The sequence below is a fragment of the Xiphias gladius genome, chromosome 11 (genome assembly GCF_016859285.1).
Source record: "Xiphias gladius isolate SHS-SW01 ecotype Sanya breed wild chromosome 11, ASM1685928v1, whole genome shotgun sequence".
NCBI classification, from domain to species: Eukaryota; Metazoa; Chordata; class Actinopteri; order Istiophoriformes; family Xiphiidae; genus Xiphias; species Xiphias gladius.
In genome coordinates, this window is record NC_053410.1 from 913,226 (window position 1) to 929,416 (window position 16,191).

Consider the following 16,191-nt stretch of genomic DNA (forward strand, 5'->3'; position numbering starts at 1 on the left):
CAGACTATTTCCTCCATAAATTGATTAATCGCTTCGTCTATAAATGTCAAGCAATAGTGCAAAAACGCCCAAGGCGACGTCTGCAGTTTGCTTGTTTTGTCGAAAACCCAAAGATAATAAATTCACCGTCATTTTTCACGAGACATCTCATTTTCATTATTTGACACTTTAGAAAAGCTTCAACTCCTCACAACTGAGAAGCTGAAACCAGAGAATCTTTGGCGTTCTCCCTCGAAAATGACCAACGATTATCGCACCATCAAAATACCTGCAGATTAATTTTCTGTCGATCGCCTGTTTGCTGCAGCCCTCGTGGAGATGGAGCATTAAGTCGTGATTAGAAAGTTAGATGAGAAGAACGTCGGGTCTTAGAATGAGATGATGAGAGGAGTTAAAATCATGAAATATATCAGGAAATATTTGAGATGACAAACTACGATGTTGTGAAAGGTGAAAGAATGAGTTGGCAGGCCAGATATGATATGAGACGACTTTATGATGAAGAGATGATTAATCAAGAGAGATAATGATGCAAAATGATGAATATAAACGACTATGATGAGTGACAAGACGAGCTGAGAGGAGCAGATGATTAGATGAGAAAAGATAATGAGATGTCTTGTGAAAGATGAGGAGATGTTGATGGGTTCCTTCGACCAGATGATGTGATGAAATGATTGGACGAGACGACACGGGACAACCGGGCCTTCGTCTGGGGCCGGCCCGTGCTGCTGATTTCTCCTGTCCATACAAAGTCAAGGCTTCCTCCATGTCCCCTGTTGTTCTGATAGGTTCAGTGTAATGTCCAAGTATGAGAGCATTGCTTCTGTTGAGAAGAGAAACTGACCTGACTTTGCGATGGGAGCCGTTGTAGCAGGCCCCAGGTAACGACCTCAGTGAGCTTTTCTTTTCTCTACCCAGCCTTCGTTTGCTCGTGATGGGCCCCGACCGTCCTTTGAGCTTATTTAACCACCGGTCTTCACGGCAGAGGTTACAGTGACCACGATTAGAAAATGAGACAAGTTGAGATAATGACGTCAGATGAGAAGATGATAAAATTATGAGACAAAAATGAAATGTTTGGTGAAAGGAGACGAGGCGTTGATGAGGTAACTGGACGAGATGATCATTTCTTTTAGCTTCGGAAAATAAAAACTCCTAATTCGTCTTCTGACACCTTTTGTCTTCTCTACTAAAGTGACGAGGAGGAGTTGAGGAAGTCGATGTCGGAGCTGGCCGACGTCCGAACAGACTCCGCCTCCCACACCATGAAACGACTGGGGAGTGGAGGAAACCCGCTGGTGGGCGTCGCCCAGCAGGCCGACGGCGAGCTCTACAAGAGCGGCTTCCTGGTCCGCAAAGCCCACGCCGACCCCGACGGAAAGAGAAGTACGGCGCCGCAGCCTCTGGTCTTCTTCTTTGTGACAGTCATGTCACATCCTGCTTTATTGATCACAGTAGTTTCAAAGTCAGTTATTTCTTTTCCTTTAAGTTTTTCTTTTCTTCTTCTCTTTTTTACAATACTAATCGGGGGACATACACTAGCTAATCCAAGTGAAATAAGCAAAACCAGTCGGGAAAAAAGAGACACAAAGTTTCAACAAAATAGCACAAAAATACGACATAAATTGGGAAGCACTTTTTTTTCATTATAAAAATAGAAGGAACATTTTCACTCTTATGTTTCTTTCTTTATATACAATAAAAATTGAGACCAAACCTCATAAACTTGACTACTTGTTTCCAAAAACAAACTGAAAACACGAAAGAAAGAAAAATAATCCAGCTCCTTTTAACAGCAGCAGCTGTGTTTGTCAGTCTAGACCCCAGATAGGAGCACGGCCCTCATCATCATCATCATTATTACTGTTAGAATTACTGCAGTTTACTTTACAGGGCACTTTTCAGGTAAGAAGAAGATGCTAAAAGACAAAGACGGGACGTGAGCTGCAGCAGCTTAACTCCAGTAACGGAAATCAGAGATGTATTCAGAGGTTTATTTGGGATTTGAGCGATGTAGTGCTACAAAAACAAACCTCCTGTCAGCGGCGGTACACGTGGAAAACCGCTGCGTTTAATGGTGTTTTACAGCTGATGTCCGAGTATCATCAGTGCCAAGTCCAGTTTTTTAAGCGGTTCAGTAGTAGTGAGCTGTCGAAAGGCGGCTCAGGGCTCCAGACGCAACACTCTTCAGCATGAGTCTGTATTTTGTGCTAAAGCTGGATGAACGTCATTATGACGCGTCCATATTTACATTTACTGTGATGTGTAACATCCCATGATGCCTTGTTTCTCCCAGCGCCACGGGGTAAGAGGGGCTGGAAGTCTTTCTACGCCATGCTGAAGGGTCTGGTGCTGTACCTGCAGAAGGTAAACATCCCAACTACATTTCCCAGCAGCCCTCTTGTTTCAGCCTCCTTGCCGGTCTATTTTTAACCGTGTGTGTCCCAGGTCAGACTGGGATCAGACCAGAGAGACACCGCACACGCGTCTGATCTGATCCCCGCTCCTATTTTGAACCACTTTTCTGATGAAATAGTTTTTTTCTGAACCTCGGAGCCGCTGATTTAGATCTGACACCGTTTCTACACACACTTCCGTTTTGCTCGGTTTCTGCTCGGTTCCTTGTGAAGACGTGAAAATAAGATGCTGTTTAATGGCTCTCGACGCAACTACATACCGCTCCTTGTTTTCTGTCTTTACTTTGCTTCCTCAGGGAACTTTATGTATCACACAAACGGTCAGATGACGACGACACACCACCTTAGCTCAATTAAGAGGCACAAAGAAAAATGAAAAGTTGAATCAATAATCAATAACTTGCACTGTTCCTGCTCGGTTCATGGCTGCGGCCTTTCTCCAGTAGCTGGTAAAGTTTAGCTAGATATTGGAAATGATGTTACTGAGTCAGTTATAATTATTCCACAATCACCTCCGGTTTGGCAAAAGTGAATTAGCTGCTCACAGCAGCTTTGAACTGATTGGATGCTGACGGCATGCCGCTCTGTGATTGGCCGACAGGACGAGTACCGCGCGGAGCGAGAGCTGACGGAGGAGGACGTGAAGAACGCCGTGTCCATCCATCACTCTCTGGCCATGAGAGCGGCCGACTACAGCAAGAGGCCGAACGTCTTCTACCTGAGGACGGCCGACTGGAGGGTCTTCCTGTTCCAGGCTCCGTAAGACGCCGCGCACCTCAGCTCTGATTGGTTGTTTTTCAGTCTGTTCGTCAGGTGTGTTCGATATGTCAGGGAAAATGTTTATGGGGTTACTTATCTTTCTCGAAACCAAACGATGCGAAAGAGGAAATCTTATCGAAGGAGCTGCAGGAGCAGACGGTTTCCTCCAGCAGCCGAAAACCTCTGGTGTTCAGAAGCTGATCTGTCCGTTGGACCCGTTGCTCTAATGAGCCGCATCTGGCGTTTCAGTTGTAGTGAAGTCTGCCTACGGTACCGATTCATGGAGGGAAATCAAAATCAGATTCATCTACGACCTACTGATAATTAGTGGACGAATCAGCCGGTTTTCTTTGCTGCTTAGACGCCATCAGTAAAAATGGCCCCCTCTGGATGTTCAGGGGAAACAGCTGCAGCGCTACAAAGACTGAGCCTCTTCCTTCTCCCCACGGCTTTAAACCGGCGTTCTCCTTTAAGTGACAGAAAAACAAGCCGGACCGGTGAACGCCGATCATTGACTATGTGCGTCCTGAGTCAGTGCAGTCGACGGGGCATCTTCCTGGAATCTCCTCCATGAATCGGAATCGTGAGTCAGGTCGAGCGTTATCGTCTCCATCTTCTTCCTGCAGGAACGCTGAACAGATGCAGTCGTGGATCACGCGCATCAACGTGGTGGCGGCCATGTTTTCGGCGCCGCCGTTCCCGGCGGCCATCGGCTCTCAGAAGAGATTCAGCCGTCCTCTGCTGCCGGGATCCAACACCAAGCTGTCCCAGGTACAGAGAGGGGTCCTGACTCATCTGGGCCAATCCACCCGGATGTGTCAGACCAGAGGAGTCGGCTTTTTATCGGGTGAATTCAGGTTGTACTGGCGCAGAAATCCCAGAATCCTTTGCCTTGTCGTCTGTCTTGACAGGAGGAGCAGGTCAAATCTCACGAGAACCGGTTCAGGGCGGTTTCCTCCGAGCTGGCTGACCTCACGGCCTCCACCCCGGACCGAAAGGTCAAAGGTCGTGAGTTGGAGGAGCAGAAACTAAGACGGGAGTACCTGGAATTTGAGGTGAGGGCGTTTTCGCACAAACAGAAACACCCGCCGGTCTCCCTGGTGCGGGTTTGTTTCCTGTTGCTCGGCTTCCTGTCTCTTCTGTGTAACTTCTAAATCACTTTACTACATTTAGAAAGAAAATCAATGCCTTCAAAATCTGTCAGACTCAGATGATGAGAGATGAGATGAAAGGAGATAAAATGAAAAACCTTCCAGTAGCTGGAAGGAAAAAGTCCGTTTCACTTGAGCAGGAAGTGTTGAGTTCATTTTTAATAAATGACTGCAGCGATGGAATCCGTGCTGTGGGAATGGACGCTTCACTGGGTTTACCATGTGAGACACCGGAGTGCAGCCGGAATCCCAGCTCCATCGGAGCCGCTTCTTCTCCGTTATTAGCGACTGCACGGTTATAATGTGAGACTTGATATTCAGATACCGAGGCTGTGACTCTAGTTCAGAAGGTGGGGGACACAATAAAGTCGAGCGAAAAAAAAAAGCAGAAACTGTCAAACTATGTAAATGCTTCTGACCTACTCAGGTTTATATCAGCCTCTCAAACAATCATCATGCTGAAACTGGTCTGATCCCGATCCTCCGAGAGAACCAGGAAAGTTCTGTTTGGTTCCGGGGAAAAGCTTTTCCAGACACATAAAACTGAAATGTAGTTCTACTAAGAAATCACCAACTAATTTAGCAAACTGACCAAAACGTAGGCAGAATCAGCTTTGTCTTTCATTTGCTTTTATTTTCCACAGTTGCTCCTCTCCGGAAGTCACGTGCTTTATTTTTGAAATCCCTCTGAGGTCTGAATGTACCTGCTGGCTGACAGACTGCGGCTCCTTCTGCCTGGTTCCTGCTCGTCCTCGTCACAAACTGTCACCGAGTCCGTCCGTCTGGTGTCAAACAGGCCGCAGAGACACAAACACACTGTGTCAGGAACAAGCAGCTCGCTCGAAGGAACACGCCGCGCTTTGTTACCTCACCAATTACAGATCCCGTTTATGTCTGCTCCTGCCGGTCAGTGATTTCCTGCCTTCGAGGTCATTTCTGTGAACGTCCACCTGCAGAGAGATAATCCATCGCAGTCGACGGTTTATCTCTAAGATACGATGTATTGGCATCGTGTCATAATGCAGGTGAACACGTGGGCCGACCTGAGAACGGCAGCCGTATGCGCTCCGTGGTCAGAGATGCCTGAAACCCAGTAAAAACAGGCGTGGTGAGTTCACGTGCTGTCGTACAGAATCAGAGCGGTCCGTGTCCGTCGGACTACACCTGTTTCCACACCGAATCTGAAGGGACTTTTCTGTCGATCGAACTTTGTGCCAGGGGAGAAAAAAACAACGAAACAAAAACGCTCCTGAAATCGGAAATTTGCGTTTGACCAGTGAGATCGGTTTAATGACATCACGCATTAGCTTGGCATCTTTTATCCACAGGCTTCAACCACGTTATTTAGCGACTGAAGTCACCGTGGAACTTTTTCTGTCCAACGGGACAAAGATTTCCAACCATTACGATTCCGACGGTCACTTCGACTCACCGTCCTGTCGTCGCCTCGCCGAGACCGGCTGGACCCAAAAGCCTTTCTCCTGTGAAGAAGCGTTAGAGCTGGGACCGGTCCAGACCGGATACAAAAGAGTCAGAGTAGAAAGAGGCGTCCAGTCCAGTCTCCCATTGTTCACGCGGGCTTTTTATTTCAGACCTGCTGCGTAACTGGTGGTTCCGCTTTGATTCACTGGGGCTGTGTTCGTGTTTTCTGTTTGGGGGGGGCCATTTTAGCTCTACCCGACCAGCAGTGAACGGTTTAGATCCATCGGTCGTTCTCAGTGGACACAGAAGCTGAGGTAGAGGTTGTAAACAGCAGTGAACTTAATGCTTGTCGTGTTGATCTAAGACCCGTTATCTCTGTCAAGTCGACCTGCAACAGCCTCTCATCCACACCGGGGACATTTTTCTGTTGCTGCTCTGCCAACAGAGCCTCCGATTGGCTGGTTGAGAGTTGAGAGTCCGAGACGGAGGCTGCGATTCAAAGGTCCGGGGCCGCGAAACGCTCCAGTTTTCTCCGCTTCTTAAAGGAAGAGTTCGACGCTTTGGGAAATAAACGTCTTCTGTTTCTGTCTGAGCCAGATGTTCAGATCGACACCACTCTCACGTCTGCACAGTGAATATGAAGCTACAGCAGCAACAGTTGTTGTTACGCTTCAGGATTAAGAGCCTGGGACCATGATCCAAAGCAGACCTCAGAATCAGAATCCACCATGAACCACTTCAAGAAACACAAGCTGAAGCTGTTGACCCCAAGCTAAGCTAACCAGAGAGAGTGGGATCAGTCTGAACATCCAGATCTCAGTGAGTATTTCCCAAAACGTCGAGGTCGTCCTTCACAGAGAAGCTCAACGCCGACTCAGAGAGAACAGGAAGCCGTCGCTGTCGGTCCCATTTTAAAACCTGATGTGAGACCTGATGTTTGCATCACTAACCGTCTCCCGTCTCTGTCCTCCTGTACAGAAAACCCGTTACGGTACGTACGCCATGCTGCTCAGAGCCAAGCTGTCGAGCGGAGACGAGGACCTGACGGCCTTCGAGTCTCGGCTGTTCGACGACGGCGGCCTGCAGAGGGCGCACTCCAGCCCCACGCTGCCGCAGGACGGCGCCGAAAAGGAGAAAACCCGCGGGACCAAGATGTCAAAAAGCTTAAAGGTCACGTCCTCCTCGTCCTCCTCGTCCTCCTCGACCACCAAGACCAGCGGCAGCACCAGGGAGGGAAGCAAGAAGAAGAACGGGAACAGCCAGCGGCCGGAGCTGCAACAAAGCAGCAAACAGGAGGAGGCGCCGTAAGGCGGCGGCAATCGGGTTCATGCAAAGTGTGTAGCTGGAGACGGACAAGAAGCATCATGGGTAGCAGGCTGACATCCTCCTTTAACCCTTTTCTGTTAAACCTCAGTCGGATTCTGATTGGCTGAGGGGATTTTCCTCCAGAGCCGAGCTGAGACGTTCAAGGTCGGCGGGAGAGGAAACGCTCGTCACGGAGGAGGACGACCAAACTGACGAGTTTTACCACTAAGAAGGTTTGAGAAGTGAACCTGAACACCATCACTCAGCTGTCGCGTTATTTCTCCTCCAAACGTCGGCGTCCGCAGGTCAAACAGTCAAACAGCTGGTGAGTTTCAGAATAAAAGCTTCCTTTCCCGTTCAAGCTTTCATTTCAGGGACTTTCTGGAAACGTTTTTTGTGAAAACGACGCAGACGGAGCTTAAGCATCAGTAATCATTTAGGCTCCGGCAGCAGCGTTCGACTCCAGGACCAGGACCCACCGGGGTCAGGTTTTGTTTGTAGGTACTTTTTATTTTTCTCTCTCAGAGCGACAAACACTGACCTCCTGCATCGCCATCCTCCTGCTTCTCCTAGCAACTGACGGGGGAGCAGGTTGCCATGCCGACCACATGTGACAGCCAGAGTGCGTGGGACTGTTGCCGCAGTGACCAAGCAAAGGGGGAAAGGTTGGGAGGGAGGGAGGGAGCGAGACTCTGCAGTCAGGACTCCCCCAGCCAAACGACAAACCAACAGATAAACAGACAGACGATACCTCCTCCTCAGCAGTTCACAGAGTGTGTGTGTGTGTGTGTGTGTGTGTGTGTGTGTGTGTGTGTGTGAGTGTGTGTGTGTTAACCAGAGGAAAAGTATTGTGAGTACAAGGTAATACTGCGTTGATGTGTACCTCCAGGAGTGTAAATAGAAACTGAACATGCTGGACGGAGGCTGATCAAAGTGTTTTGCAGTTTGTTTTCTTTGTGTTGTTTTTCTCACCGAGTTCTGCTGGAAACCAACAGGCTGTACGGAGGATTATTAGTGACCAAAAACTGCTGACTGAGCAGCAACAACAAACAAACGAACAAACACACACGAAAAAAAATACGAATTAAAACTTGAATCGGTCTGCAGGTTGAGTAGTGCTTTATTTATTTCATTGAAATGAATTTATCGAGCCACAAAAGATGACAAGTAAAAGGCAGGATATGAAATAATTTTTTTTTTTTTGGAAACACTTACATTTACAGGTCTGTAAAGTTTTAAGGTAATTTTCCAAGAAGTTTCCTGGAAAAAAAACAAACGTAATTTGGTATTTACTGTATAGAAAACAGAGACACTGTTCAACTGGTACAATTTCAATCAATTCAATAAAAATCAATTGCTAGTTTGACCCAGTCAGTGCACAGCAGGTCAGCTTAAGGTAGAAAAATCTGAAATTTGTCCACAGACAAGAATAAAAAAAATGAACATGAGGAAAATGAAAAATAAAAATGAAAAAGTTTCTTGGAAATATTTTTGAAGTTATTAGGAAATTATGGATAAAACGTTACCAAAAAACGTATATGAAGGACAGGCTCACGTTAACCGAGGTGCCGATGTGCATCAGTGTACTTCTATGGATGCAGGCGCACTTTTTCCTCTTTAAAACGCAATTTGATGAGGAACTACATTTCTTCATTCTGTGTAGTCCTTGTTGAAATGTAACAGCATCTGAAATCTCCTTTCCAGTGGTTGAATTGGACGATAAAGTTTTGTTCTTTTCTGACGCAGACGATCCGACCACCAAGCTCACTTTACAGAAGTGTCACTGTTTCACAAAGAATTATTTTTGTCTGAAAAGTGTAAGAAAATGTAAGTTAAATGAAGTTAAAAGTGTCATTATTGTTGTTATTTTCATTGACGATTGATCCGCTGGTTATTTTCTTGATTAACCGATTAATCGTTTTGTCCATAAAATGTGAAAAAACGCCTGTTACAATTCACCACAACCCAAAGGGACGTCTTCAAATGTCTCGCTGTCTCTGACCGACATCCCAAAATCCAAAGATGTTCGGTTCTCATCACAAAGAAAAGCATCAAACCGGCAAAGATTTGGCATTTTTGCTTAAAAAGGACTAAAACGATTATCAGTTATCAGATAGCTGCCTATTTATTTTTTGTCAACTAATTCCTGAATGGACTGATGGTTGCAGCTCTGTATCAGCCGATGAATCTGAACTTGCAGACTGATTACAGTTTCAATTGGTTTTGCGCTGGCTCAGTAGTTTTGTCATTAATGAACTTCCACGGGGTTTCTCTGTGTGCTGGAAACCGAATCGTGTTTGAATCCGTCCACTTTGTCTCCACATTCCTCCCGATCACGGGGACCAGGATGAAACATATCGAAAGACTGTTTCCTCCTAAAGTTTGTGTAACTTGCAGAAATGTTCTTGTCATTGTTTATTAATTGGTCAAAGGACAGGTGAAAGGTCACCGGGACAGAGCAGCGTGCACGAACACTCGGAGACACTTTGTCCAGCTGGAGACGAGAGTTCAAAAACTGTGAGTTTTAATCATCTCTTTGTTAATGTGATGCAACAAACATCGGGAACGACGCTTCCTCTTGTTCTTGATCTCCAGTGAAAAACGCTTTGTCTTCTGCAAAGAAACTGACGCTCGTCACTTCAGTTGTCTCCTCATAACGTAAAGAAAATGAAGCTCTGCTTTTTAAAGACGACTGAAAAGTGAAATCTTAAAGAGTCTCCTGATCATCTCCACCCCCGGACACGACACTTCAACGTGTAGTTACCTCCTGCTGCCACTTGGGGCCCCCAGAGTGTGAAGTTGTTTAACAGTTGAGCAGTGGACCACAGAAGCAGAGTGAACTTTCTCACCCTGAGAGTCTCCCCTGAGTCCGTCCCCACCCTCCACGAGGCCCAGAATCTCCAGCTCATCCGTCAGCTGAAAGGCGATGAGGACTTGGACGAATGGGACAATAAGTCCGAGTCTAAACTACGTCCAGGTTTTTTCTGGGTGACGGGGCCAAAAACCTGACATGATTTATTTATGGATTGAGGGCATAAGAAACTCCAAGGAATAACACGTTAAAGTAAAAGACACTTATCTCCAGCCTGGTCACAAGAAGTCGAAAGACATACAACATCAAACTACACAATAAAACCCCGAACACCACAAATTAAATAAGAAAAACACCCACATGAAAACACCAACGTACAGCAAAGACAGTTTGTCGGCCAATGAAAATTTCATTAAAAATCTGTGAGCCCGTTCCATTAGGAGCTCGTCATTATTCCCTGAAGTGTTAGTTAATCGTGAATAGTGATGTTGAATTGAAAAACTGAACAGAAGGAAGCTCCATGTTTCCCAGAGACCGAACAGCTTCATACATTTAGAAAACAAATGTAGTGACAGGAAACGGGCACCAGGTGGCAGCAGAGATGAGCTGTGTGCTGTTGCTTCTCCAGGACTCCCGAGAGTTTGTGCTTTAGTTTGTTGAATGAAGGATCCACTCAATTTTTATTCTAACTTAAGGTTCATTTAAAAACGTTGTGTATTTTTTCCCAGAATATATTGGATCATCCTCAAAAACAAAACCGTCCTTAAAGCAAAAGAAAACTCGTACATCCATTATTCTGAAGTGAAACTCTTCAGATGTCTCTTAGTTTTACAGGTTTGTGATCAAGAACACAAAAAGCTGGAACCTTTTTGATCCTAAACAGTAATCTGTGACTCCAGATTATCTGAAAACACTGAAGGAAAACTTGAAGTTTTGGTCTGGGTAAAGACCAGAATGCTGAAGGAAGGAAAGGGAGCTTCCAGACAGAAATTCCTCGAGCTGCTGCTGTGGAAAACTCCCTGGACCCTCGTTGGAAATGAGTCTTTACAGTCAACGGCTGCAGAGCAGGAACCGCTGAGCTCTCGGACGGACAAACGGAGAAAAGTGAGACTTTTGACTCTTTTCTTTGGTCCGTATCTGGACCTGTGAGCGATCGTCTCCACTCCGTTCTTCAGCGGCTGAACGGGCTGTAAAGACACTAAAAACCCCCACAGAGGAATTAACAAATGTCCAAACACAACTTTCAAAGGTACTGATGGAATCGAAGACCAGATTTAAATATTTAAAGTTATCACATGACCTTCATCGTTTTCTTGAGATCAATATAAGAAAACAGTTTCTCAACAAGCGCCAGAGTTCTCTACGATAACCACGACGGTCACGCCAGTCAAGCTCCAGACCACGTCAGTGGTCATGAGGTTTAGCTTTGGCTTTGACTCAAAATGAAAAATCCCAGATTCAAGCAGCGTAGTTTGGCTTAAGGGCAATCCACACCCGTCGCATTTCTGATGTCCAACACAGTCCACATCAGCTCCAGTGCGGATTTGATAGATGGACGCCTCACTAGCGCTTAAATGCCCCTGGTTTCCTACCTGTGGAGTGAATTCCCAGTTAGAGAATGAGTGAAGGAGCTCAGGGTGGAACCGTTCTTCCTTTGACCCAGGACGGACGGCATATCCCATCAAGCCTGGCAACGCTTCAAGACCTCCCAGAAGGAGCTGGAGGAGGCGGCTGCCTTTCTCACCCCTTGTTCACATGCAGACTGCAGACTCTCAAAGTCTTTTGCCCCCGAAGAGCACGAGGCTAATTTTCAGGTGTTTGCGGTGGTTGCTCCCATGGTTTTTCTTCTTCACATCGAAAAGTGAAGCTGTTGACAGCGACGTTCGGCGTTTCCTCCGTTTTGTTTGAGCGGAGCAGCAAACAGCTCTGGACTCTTGGGAATCAAAGCCAGCCGATTGGTTGCCTCTGGGCTGTTGCTCCCGCACGTCGCAGTACATTTGCATGAATCTGAACCTTTCTCAGCGTCTCCACAGCTGCCGGATGACCTTCGCGTCTCAGTTGCGATGGAGCTGCGCGGTATCCGTTTTGAGGCCGTCAGCGTGCACAGCGCAGGTCGTCTGAATCATCGCGCTACGACGGAAACGGAAATAAGTGCGACCAGAGACCAGTCATCATTTCCCACCATCCATCTGCACCGCTCTCAGGTTTTCAGTTATCCTCGGATCTAGTCCGGACGGGGCTGGACAAGCCGTCGGCGCGTCTCTCTCTGATCGCGATTCCGTACGTACCTTTGAAATGAGAACCAGACCTTTTCGCACGAAGACCTCCGTGGTTCTTCTGACCGCAGCGATGGTCGTCCGGCTGCAGGACCGAAGAGCAGAGAGGAAGGCCTCGCTCGTACGTCCCAAAATCCGTCCATCGGCCTCTTTTCTTCATCCGCGTCATGAGCGTGACCATGATGACAGATGCAGGAGGAGTCTGTTGAACCAGTCCACCAGCTGCTGCAGAGACATTCACAGACAGCAGGGTCCAGACTTATCCCCCCCGCCGGGTCGTATTTACTCCCTCAGATATCCAGTAACACTTGTGTATTTCGGGTGTATTTTTTCGCACTGTGCAATGTAAAGCAGCGTAGGATGAGTCTGTCTAAAAGTCATGGCCGCTTTCAGCTCTTCGTCTGTGTACAAACCTTGTAAATAAATGTTCACATTGAGAAGCCATACTGTAGTTGGGCTGAACGCCTAGCTAGCGCTCGTTGCGAATTAGGGCACTTTGGTTTAGATATTTTAGACTGAAAGCAGATGTTGAATCGACCGGTTTATTTATTCTGTTTATTGAGTTTCTGTGAGTGTTTTGTTTTTTTTGTTTGTTTGTTCGTTTGTTTGTTTTTGGCTTCGCCGCGGCCCGAATGTTTGCCGCCAGCTCGTCGATCGATAGCTGTACATACTGTCCACATCCTGTGAGGTTTTGGTCGTAGTGAAACACATACATGTTTGTATCATTTTGAAGGCTTAGAGGCAAGAATAAAGCCATTTTGAAAACTAGACGAGAAGGTCTGAAAGTCATTTTTATTCAAAGCTTCAGAAACCTCAACAGTGCAGCGTTTGTTTGTTTTTTTGTTAAATGCTGATTAAATGTTTAATTTCCAGGCTGTTCGATGAGAAACCACATGAATACACAGTATTAGTAAAAACACACACAGCCTCGACTGGAGCTTCGACTCAACCGATGTGAGTCTGAAAGACATGAAGCGGAAAGTAAAATGTAAGAACTGTACACGAAGCACGACGCGACTGTCTGACTGAAAATAACGGAGAAAAAAGGACACACATCCTCATCAACACTCAACACAGTCTGATAAATGTACAAACAACATTCGGTTTTCAGGAGAGACGACATTTAACAAGTAAAAGACTCGTATAATCAAAATCTCCCTTTAAAAAAATCGGTGGAAGCCCATTTCTGCCAAAAAGAAAATTAAACAAAAAGGATGAAAAGTTAGCACCTAAATTTGGCCTAAAATCTAAACATTTTAAACTTAACAAACCTAATATAACAATATATTTTAATTTTAAAACTGTAAGCTGGATTTTTGACGGATACACTAAAACTAACAATATCCTTCCAACCTTTTGTGGGTCGAAATTTGAGGGAGTTCATTTTGAACCTCAAACTTGTCATAATTGTAAAGCCACTACGTTCTGACTTGCTATCTGACTTTGACTTTACTTAAGGCTTTGTCCAAAAAAGGCAATTTGTATTCGTTACCTTCGGTTTTAAACCTTCAATATTTTTTTTGACTCTTATCATTTTGATCTAACTCACTTACCGTATAGACCATCACGTAATTGTGACTTAGTAAGTCAAAGTTCTGATGTGTGAATTTTGACTCAAGTGGAAGAGTCAAAATTATGACCTTACATTTTTTTAGTCAACATACTTTTTATCCCATATTTTTTTTACTTAGGTCAAAACTTCCATCTCATCATTTTGATGTAAAATAGTAAAAATGTATAATTTAAATAGAACTTGTTTTAATTGTGTCTACGTATCTCATTACGTTGACATAAAAACATTTAATGTTTGATTTCACTGACTATGTCACACTTTTGATACTTAACTCATAACTTTGATGGTTTAACTGACTCATTATTTTGAAAGACAAAATTCTGATGTGTCAGTTTTGACTTAACAAGGTATAGTTTGACAGAAAAAGCCCAGATTTAGCCTGTTAAAGTAAAAACTTTCATAATTTTTGTAATTTTGACAATTGGACTGAAAACTTTGACTGTCTCACAATTTTACCTAAACAAGCTAGTCCTGGTTTTAATTCTCAGAATTTTGATTTGTCAGTTTTGACTTAAGTTATAAGTTTGACATTAAAATATCAAAATTTAAAGTTTAAGTGATCACACACTAAGTCAACATTCAACACAGAATCTCGTCGTTTTGACAAAATAATGTGACTTTTTTATTTCCTGGATGTACAGTCACATTATTTGGAAGAGACATAAAAACTAATTTGACTTTTTAAGTTAAAAAAAAAAATGACAGTCCCTCAAAATATTGATGCATGTTGAAGTTTTAATTTACTATTTAATTTGGATTTAAATATTGTAACTTTTTTTGGTTGAATTTACCAATTTATTAATCACAGTATAAATTAACATTTTACTTTCAATGAATAACTTGTTTTTATTCATTACATTTAACATTGCTTTTTTAATTTAAACTGGCACGAATGGGCTTCCGTAGGATATCTTATTTCACTGATTGAAACCTGAAGGAGGCGTCACACGCCGATAAACAGAGAAACAGGTGACAACAGGTGAACATCTGATGATTTCACTGCTCAGTCCAACAGGTGAGGCATGCTGCGTTCCAGAGCAGACAGAAAATAGGACATTCCAGTTTCAATAGAGGTGAAAAAGCAGATCAGCTCCTCAGGTCGTAACTTCTCTGTTGTCAAGTTAACAAGGTAACACACAACACGCACACTGTAAACAACACAGATTTACTGCTGATGCTCAACCTCAAAACATTCAACAGATAATTGTTAAAAAAACAAAACAAAAAAAACTGCCGCTGGCTTGTGTTGAAGGTTGGTCCTGGAGGGCAGATTTAAGGACCTTCAAGGTGTTGTCTGGTGAAAGCTAAGGATGCCAGGTTGTCTGTCAGACATCATACAACCCAGAGAAATAAACTGAAATAATTACGAGAAAAACTGAATATAAATTAATGAAAAATGTAAAGAAGCTGAAAATTGAAGATAAAATGGACAAATTTGATGAAATAAAACACATCGATGATAATCCTCGTGGCAAAATCATTCATTTTAACCTGCTGTCTGTATTTTTATTTAAAACATACTTGAATTCATTTCTTCAAACTTTAAAAGCCTTTTTCCTTAAATTACTGTTTGTCCTCAAACTCTCCAATTTTTGAAAAAACCCGCGAGTTCTCTGGCGTCGACATGTTTTCCAAGAACCCGTTTGCCTGACGGAGAAACCAAACAACTGACATCCTGCCGAACATTTACAATCCTCCGCTCCGTCTGAAACGCAGCGCTCGTCTCCTCTGCAGGTGAGCGAACATCAGGGTCCGACTCTGCTGTGAATAAACCAGTCTCAGTCCCCGCTGGACGTGTCAGTCTGCAGATTAAAGTCCAGGTCTGCAGAGCCCCGGATCCCGGAGGACGAGATGACGTTAACGAAGCTGCTCCGATGTCCGAATTCATTTCTGGCTCGTCACTGGTTGGCCACGGGCGGCTCCTCTTCTTCCATTGGCTGGCTGCCGAAGCCGCTGTCGACCGTGGCGTCTGATTGGGCAGAGAGTATAAACCAGGTTAGTGTGGCTGCAGTTTGAACGGGGACTTTTTCTACTTGAATGAGAGGAAGCGTCACCTGTGCTGTGTTTGTCGTCTCGTAGCTCCGTGTTTCTGAGCAGTCGGACTCCTTCTGACAGACCGAGGGACTGAAGGGCTTCGACCAGACCTTCCACCGGACCCCCGCCCAGCTGGACACAAACAGACACGGGGCATCAGGTAACGTGCTACTGAACCGGGTGTGTGAGCTGAAACACGGACGTCGGTGTTGTTGAAGTACGTAACTAATAACTAAGAACCATCCGTTCAACATGAGCTATTGTATCTGGAATTACTGTACGTTTTTGCTCTATTTCTATAGTAACAGCAAACGCCACAGGACACGTTCTTTGTATATGTGCATCCTTGTGGAATAAACAGCATTTCCCATAAGCCCACAGACCGCGGCTAGCTGGGAAATGGCCGTAACAACATTTCCTTTCACCTCAACGGCTGCGC

At 44.9% G+C, this 16,191-nt stretch overlaps 2 protein-coding genes across 2 annotated transcripts in view; one reads left to right on the forward strand and one right to left on the reverse strand.

The window, feature by feature from the left end:
* The window catches only part of LOC120796654 (PH and SEC7 domain-containing protein 1-like), a 71,261-nt gene extending 63,549 nt beyond the window's left edge, over nt 1-7,712 (forward strand). The window contains exons 16-21 of the mRNA XM_040139690.1: nt 1,199-1,389; nt 2,300-2,370; nt 3,022-3,179; nt 3,806-3,950; nt 4,091-4,234; nt 6,731-7,712. Coding sequence (XP_039995624.1) covers nt 1,199-1,389; nt 2,300-2,370; nt 3,022-3,179; nt 3,806-3,950; nt 4,091-4,234; nt 6,731-7,060 — 1,039 coding nt within the window. The 3' untranslated portion in view covers nt 7,061-7,712. The remainder of the gene's footprint in view (nt 1-1,198; nt 1,390-2,299; nt 2,371-3,021; nt 3,180-3,805; nt 3,951-4,090; nt 4,235-6,730) is intronic.
* Nucleotides 7,713-12,918: 5,206 nt separating this feature from the next.
* Nucleotides 12,919-16,191, reverse strand: part of nfkb2 (nuclear factor of kappa light polypeptide gene enhancer in B-cells 2 (p49/p100)) — a 31,632-nt gene continuing 28,359 nt past the window's right edge. The window contains 2 exon segments of the mRNA XM_040140170.1: nt 12,919-15,687; nt 15,773-15,884. Of these exon segments, the coding sequence (XP_039996104.1) occupies nt 15,617-15,687; nt 15,773-15,884 (183 nt within the window). The 3' untranslated portion in view covers nt 12,919-15,616.